At 39.7% G+C, this 7795-nt stretch overlaps 1 protein-coding gene across 2 annotated transcripts; it reads left to right on the forward strand.

The window, feature by feature from the left end:
• The first annotated feature begins 443 nt into the window (after positions 1–443).
• Positions 444–4351, forward strand: sox19b (SRY-box transcription factor 19b). Of its 2 annotated transcripts, XR_014028831.1 has the most exons (3): positions 750–1401; positions 2001–2505; positions 3081–4346. XR_014028831.1 is itself a non-coding variant. In XM_081347068.1 (2 exons), the coding sequence occupies exons 1-2, from the start codon at positions 767–769 to the stop codon at positions 2245–2247; spliced, it is 882 nt and encodes a 293-aa protein (XP_081203194.1). In that variant the 5' UTR covers positions 444–766; the 3' UTR covers positions 2248–4351. The 2 variants fall into 2 exon arrangements, 1 of the variants encoding a protein (XP_081203194.1); XM_081347068.1 differs by having other exon boundaries at positions 444–1401; positions 2001–4351.
• Positions 4352–7795: the final 3444 nt, after the last annotated feature.

A 7795-nucleotide genomic window follows, 5' to 3' on the forward strand; every position in this document is an offset into this window, starting at 1 on the left:
AAAAACTGTTCGTTTTCACAGAAAATGTTCTCGTGACCCCACCATGACAGGGCTTAGAAATGACAATAGAAGAGACAGAAATTGTAAAGGTGCAAAGTGAAACTAATTAGGCTAAGTCATAGAAAGTGATTCAAAGAATTCAGGTCCAAAATTAGCTACACAACATTTGTGTCTAATTTTTAAAGGCTTGTCTGTTTGGAAGTGTATAAAAACATGTGCCATGACAATTTATACTGAAATATGTAATAATTATCAGTAATGTATATTTAGAATTGAATTCTTTGATCGATAAAACGAGTCTCTGCGTGCCGTTTACCTCCTGCAACAAGTGATCTTCGACGTACAACACCACACCCCTACCATTGTTATGCAAATGAGCAAAGGGTTGCGTTGAGCGCTGATTGGACAGACGTGGAATACAATTATGCAATTGGTTCAGTGTGGACTGCAAACTATTTCTGCTCAACAAGTGGCTTGTGGATATCGTTCAACAGAGTTAGAGAGTTAGAGAGAGAGAGACATACAGCAGAGATTGAGAAACTTTTCGAGACCTTTTTACTTTATTTTGGTTTTAAACACTTGCTATAAATGTTTTGATTGATCGTTTTCTCATTGCTCCTTTTTTGGAGTTTAATTTGGCGAGACAATCCCGGCTGTAAAGAGACTTCACCTGCGCCGGATTTGTTTGACCTGATTAGGTTCGCTTGGACACTTTTAATTGGCTGCTTTACGCATTGAGTGGTTGGAACTCAAAGTGAGTAGAGGCATGATGTATAGCATGATGGAGCATGAACTGAAGACCGCGGGTCAACCTCATCCCCACCAGAACAGTCCAGGGATGCCTCCTCCGGTCAGCGGGGTTGGAACTGCGCACCACGGATCAAAAACTTCTTGTCCACCCGGCGGGGACCCTATGGACAAAGTGAAGCGCCCCATGAATGCGTTTATGGTGTGGTCTCGCGGTCAGCGGAGGAAGATGGCACAGGAGAACCCCAAAATGCACAACTCTGAGATAAGCAAACGCCTCGGAGCGGAATGGAAACTTTTAACGGACGCGGAGAAGCGACCGTTCATCGATGAGGCCAAACGTTTGCGGGCTGTACACATGAAGGAATACCCCGATTACAAATACAAACCTCGGCGTAAGACCAAAGCTCTCATGAAGAAGGACAATCACGTCGGCAAATATCCTCTCGCACACGGCAACCTGTTGGCTTCAGCCGTGGCACAGGGACAGAGTGGCAGCCCGAGAATGGACGGCTATGGCTGGGGTCACGCCGGTGGTTATATGGGCATGCAGGGCGAGGCACTCGGATACCCGCAGCAACTGCACCGCTACGACCTGTCAGCTCTCCAATACCCGCCGGCACAGACCTACATGAACAGCGCCAGCCCTTACAGGTTTGTTTTATCAAGGGATTTTAGTGCAGTTACAGTACTAGGGAAGCTCGACAAATTGGGGAACTAGAAAACTAGTTATGTGGGGCGCCCGCACACTTATACATTTATGTTAACTGATTCAGTTTTCGTCGTGTTTAACTGTGAAAAGTTGAAGAATCAAACTTTTGTGAACAATTCATATTGGTCTCTTTAAATTTGTATTATCAAACCAAAATTGGTTTTTAAAATATTAATTGTAGTAGGCTATATAAAAGTAATTTCGTTTAAGTTGGTAAATTAATACTTTATAAATGCGTTTATTCAGCATTTGACTAGATTTTTTTCATCATAACTGTGTATTTAGATTTTCTTATCATTGCCCATATTTATTTAGCATTTGCCTATAGATTTTCTCAGATTCACCACAACTAAGCTGACTTAACCTGTATAGACCGGTTATTTGCTTGTCTGCATTACTTTGAGCAAATACAGAGAGATGTTTTATATGTGGAAAGATACAGATTCTTAAAGCTGTTCATGTGTCTGATGCCCTGATCTTCTTTTGTTGATCACAATTTAATGGCTTATTTTGTCCCTTTTTTTTTTTTTTTTGTCCACAGCCAAATGTCGTATAGTGGCAGCCCTCAGCAGCCCAGCCCAGTGATGTCTATGGTTAAATCAGAACCCCTATCCCATTCACCTACTGGAGTACCAAACCACCACCGTGGCGCTTTCCAAGGGGACCTGAGGGACATGATTAGCATGTACATTCCAGGTGGGGATGCCAGCGATAGCTCAAACCAGAGGGCCTACTCTGGTGTCCAACAGCACTATCTAGGTGGAACTGTTCCCCTCACTCATATCTGAAGTTTGGGGAATGCTCCCTGAACTCCTATTAGTTGGACCCTTATTGGGACTGTAGTGCCACACATAGACTGTATGGATTACTGAACACTTCTGATTGTTTACTACCTCCTTGCTTTAAATGATCTGATGTTGTCTGCTGAAACTGTCTAGCAAACGTAGCTTTTTCAGTCTCCTGTTTTCTTCCTGTTTTTGCAGCCATCACACTATGACCGATCACCTTTAACTTCCTAACTCATGGCGTTATGGACAATTAAAGGGGTTAGTTCACCCAAAAATGAAAATTCTGTCATTACTCACCCTCATGTCGTTCCAAACCCGTAAGACTTTAAAATATCTTCATTCGTGTTCTGAAGATAAACTAATGAAAACAGAGCTTTGTTCCACCATTGACAGTCTACGCAACTGATACTTTCAAACCCTAGAAAGGTAGTAAAGACATAATTAAAATAATCCTTGTGACTCCAGTGGTTTAACCTCAATTTTATGAAGCGACGCGAGTGCTTTGTTTGAGCAAAAAAACATAATTTACCTCTTTATTTACAAAATTTTAATCTGTTGCGTAACAACGTCCATTTTCGTGTCAACACAACACATGCGTTGTGGTGCTCTCTTGAACATGTTGGAGATTTATATTTTGCGTCACTTAAAATTGAGTTTAAACCACTGCAGTCACATGGATTACTTTAATGATGTCTGTACTACTTTTCTGGGGCTTGACAGTGGTAATTGCGTAGGCTGTCAATGGAGGGATAGAAAGCTCTTAGATTTCATCAAATATCTTAATTTGTGTTCCGAAGATGAACATCAGTCTTTCAGGTTTGGAAAGACATGAGGGTGAGTAATTAATGACCGGATTTTCATTTTTGGGTGAACTAACCCTTTAAGTTGGCTTTTTTTTTTTTCTCAATTCCAGATATTTTAGCACAGGCATCCTCTTTCTTCCTGAATGGATACTTTTTTTTTTTTTTAAACAGTATTCTTTTGTGCTCTGTGCAATGTTTAGAATATGCGTTGTTCATGCAGCAGTGGGAAATCATGATTTAAAATCTAATTGGGGTACAAAACAGGTGAGCCAATATTGGTCGCAATGGCCAGTGATAGACAACATGAGACCTTAAGGAGTGTAAATTGTTTTTTGTTTTGTGAACCCTGTTTCCCCCTTGTATGCCCAAACTGGCTCAGCACGTGGAATAACTGAGTGATTTGTCAAGTTGACCTTTAAGTTCCTTTAAATTTGGGTATTAATATAGTAGTGTTTTGGACAATCTCAGGGCTTTCTTCAAATAAATAGCATGAAAATTACAGTATCGGTCAGCTTTGACATTGCCTCATCCAATTAGAAATCTTTGATACTGTTACCCAATTTGTAAGAGAGGAAAGTCATTCAGTCTCTATATGCTTTGTTTTCATACTTTAATAATAACTGAAAATGCATATGTACCATACCAGTGTGCACATACGTTTGTGAATGAACTTCTTTTTTTTTTTTATGTAGTCTCTACAATGAAATTGCACTCCTGTAAATGCTCAATATTTTAGCTATATTTACAGATTGCTAAATGTTGAGTTTGTCTTGCCTAGCATTCCAGTATTTCCCTCTTATGGGTCAAACTCGAATGCACTGATCTTCGCTGTCAGTCGATGCACTTCGTTAGACTAGAAGGTTCTCTACCTCATCTGGTCTTTCTCATTCTACCACAGCATTAAGTCTGCTTTTGCCATTACAGTATGGACAGTGGACTTGACTGAAATTTTTGTTGGGCTCTGTTGTTTTGTCCTTTGACAACAAAATGCAAAGTTATGTCAAGGTCTTGAGGTTTGTTTTGAGCTCAGAGTGTGTGTAGGTGGCATTTTGTGGCAGTCAAAAATTAAGTTGGCCGCCACAAAGCTTGGTTAGTTACTAATATTTTGGTTAAATGGTGATTTAAGCACAATGATAAACAGTTTACATTACCATTGAAGTGAGTTTGCAGCTTGCTGTTTAATTTTTTTTTTTTTTTATGGTTTTGATTTAGGTTGTAAATACCTTTTTTGTACAGTGTATATTTCTTGGTTTTTGTGGCTCTTATAAGGGCCGTTTTTACAGAATAAAACCTTTAAATACAACATCTGGTCTCAAGTTTTCTCATTTTGAAATAAATATTTGAATCTAAATGTTTATTTGATTCCTAGGCTGGGACACACTAGACTATTTTCAAATTTTAAACTGTGGGAGACAACAAACACGAGCAGTTTCAACCGATTTGGTTTAATCTCAACCGATCGATATGGCGATTTCAACCGCACACACTAGAAGATTCGTCCGGACCGTGAGACCACACACCTGTCGATTGTAGACTAGAGATATCAAACTTGACTTAAGAAAAACAAATGGAGGATGATCAACGTCGTCAGCTGAATTATCCCTGTTTTGTTTTAAGGGGAAAAAACAAAGAAGATTTTTTTTATTTTATTTTTCGGAGCAGTAAAATAATCGTTTTTTTGTTTTGTTTGTGGCTGACAAGTTTTAGGTATAGAGCTGGTAAGTCCCGCCCCTTCCGCTAACCCCGCTGGACCTCTAGGTTGAAAAATCGTCAATGCAAGTGAATGGGAGAAAATAATTATTTTCTGGTCCCGTTTGAATTGTGCCATGAATGTGAACATATGTTGTCTGTGAATTTTTTATATAATCTTTCGTGTGAAGAATGCTAAAATTTAGCAGGTAGAAGTTTGATACGGTTAGACTTTGTGTGAGAGCACTTTGTGGACTACAACTCTTCGCTGCTTTCGACGCGTTTGAAACGTCACCACTCACCACCATTCGCACACGGACTAGCTCACGGATCCCGCTAAACATGGCTGTGTCTTTGGTGCACTTCACCGCCTTCTTTCAGGAAGAGAACAAAATCGTTGAGGTTGGTGAAAACCACGGGTAAGTCAACTTTATGGGGTGACGTCACATAGGCGACATGTAGTCTTTCTCGTTATGTCTTCTCCTCAACTGCTAGCCGAAGAATCATACAATATAATGTCAAACTCGTAACATGAAAGATTATATAAAAAATTCATAGACAACATATGTTCACATTCATGGCACAATTCAAACGGGACCAGAAAATAATTATTTTCTCCCATTCACTTGCATTGACGATTTTTCAACCTAGAGGTCCAGCGGGGTTTTACGGAAGGGGCGGGACCACTGATCTATATAATGACTGGATAGCTCATAACGTTCTAAACTGCCAGTAGGCTGTGAAGCCACCGGAAGTGTTCGAGCGGCCATCTTACGATTCCCTACCAGCAGAGGGCTCCAACGCCCGTTATACAGAGATTGGTAGCTCCGACGGCACTTTTAAGATGACCCGCTGTGCAGTAAACAAGTGTAAAACGACGTTCACAAAAGGATGTAGACAAACTACCAAAAGGTAGTAATTCAAGCCCTATAAGTGATAATTTATATGCAAAATTGTCGCTATGACCGTGTTGTTTTTTTCCGAGGCAAGAGTAATGCTGCTGCTTCTTCAAAAAAACAACGATAAAACAGTCAACAGTAGCCTATAAGAAACCTCAGAGCAGCAATAATCACAATTACGGTAAGTGTCCAATAGCGACGCCATTTGACAGCTTCAAAAGAGCTTCGTGCAGACTCCGTTTACCGTTACATTAACCCATACAATTTGTATTATGCATTTCCTGAACATGTACTTGCTAATCAAACACTTTATATGAACAAACTACTAATCTATAAAACACAATCGGTCTTCCGACCTATGTTGATATGCGCGAGGGAGAGAGAGCATACAGTGCTCGTGTTGTTGGAAGGCGGTGAGTGCGCGCGCGCGCGGCCGGGGCTCTCTGTCTCTCTCTCTCTGCTTGTTCTTATGCGCCCTGTCCACTGATCTAAATAATTCGTTGTTACGACGACTTATTTGTTTCCTCGTTTTAATAAATCGTGGACACGTTGAACTAATACCCTCCCTCATTTTGATTTAACGAATTACAACGTGGCCACAAGATAACGTGGTGAGGTATTATTAATTCGTGGCCACGAAACAATATTCACCTGAATATTCACCAATTCACAAAAATATAGGTCTTTAGCATTCACTATTTAATTAATATTATCTAACTGTTTTTCTTACCTGTGAAGATAGCTCTTCAGTGAAGGCCGACTAGTGTTTTATTCGTACAGCTTTTTATTCCTTTTGCAAAGAAATTGCCGTTTTTTAATAAGCAGGAAAAATTTCCCGACTTTAAACAAATACCCATTTAAATGCTTAGGATGTTTGCGTTGTGAGAATATACAGGGAGACTTTAGATTTAAAAACTGTGTCTCGTTAGGCAATGTTTTCTCAGTCAAATCATAAAATTTACTATTGATTCAATAGAATGCATGAGCTCACTAGGGAATACCAATATGGCGGCGCGCTGGCTTCACTGTTTATGACGTCATGAGCTATCCAGTCATTCTATATAGATCAGTGGGCGGGACTTACCAGCTCTATAGGAGCACTCAACATCCGGTTGGTGAAGCTTGCTCGCTCTCATTGGCTATCGCGGGTACACGTCAGAGGCAGCCGATCAAGAGTTTGATTTAAGATTTGGGAGCAGTAAAATAATCGTAATAACAAAACAGGGTTTTTTTTGTCGAATCGGCAAAAAAAAAAAAAAAAAAAAAAAATCGGGCCACACTCCCCAGATCATTAGGGGTTGCAAACCAAGATTAAATTCTTGAAGTGTATGACCAGCATAAGGGTCGTTTTCCAAAGTTTTCAATTGAAAACAGAAAATATTTTTTGTTTTTGGCTGTTCGTTTACATGACAACAGTGTTTTGGCGGCCTGAAAACGCAAACTTTCGAAAAAGTGCAAGTTTTTGAAAACGATACCGTTATTGTCTCTTTGTTAACCACAAAAACGTGAATTTGTGAAAACAGTAACGTCATGCGCATGGCATGTGTATTACTTGTTCAGGCACTAGTTTTTCTTTACAAAGTGACATCGCCAATAAATGGACATGAATAATACAGCGTTTTTAATTGTTTCTGCAGATCGTGTGAACAGGGATCGTTTTGACAGTATGTTAAAGCGCAAAGGAAAAACCTTTCCGTTTTTATTATAAACTTTTTTTTTTTTGCCACTATTTATTTGCAATTTACAAACAAATTTAAAATCCATGATCAGGCATTATCTCATGTTACTGCAAATATATATATAAAAAAACATTTATTTTGTGTTAAACATTTAAGCCATATAATTTAGTATAAATATTAGCAGATGAATAAATATTTAAAGAAACAGGCCGAATGGAACGATAATAGCGAAATCATCTAACGTTACTCTGCCCCCAAATTCACTGTCCACCTCAACATAACCCTCTCTCTCCAGATTGAAAACTGGTTGTTGTCTCGGTCGTAATTGGCCGTTTCGGAGGCACATTGTCCGTCGCTTTTGAGATCGCAGGTGTACGTAGTAAGCCACTGAATCCGGAGAGGCTCCCTTGGACCACTTTGTTCCCTTTTCTCGCTTCCCGCTGTGCGGAAAATTAGCGTTGCCGTCGTTTCTCTCCGT

Source organism: Scardinius erythrophthalmus (genome assembly GCF_964197995.2).
Source record: "Scardinius erythrophthalmus genome assembly, chromosome: 2".
Taxonomy (NCBI): Eukaryota; Metazoa; Chordata; class Actinopteri; order Cypriniformes; family Leuciscidae; genus Scardinius; species Scardinius erythrophthalmus.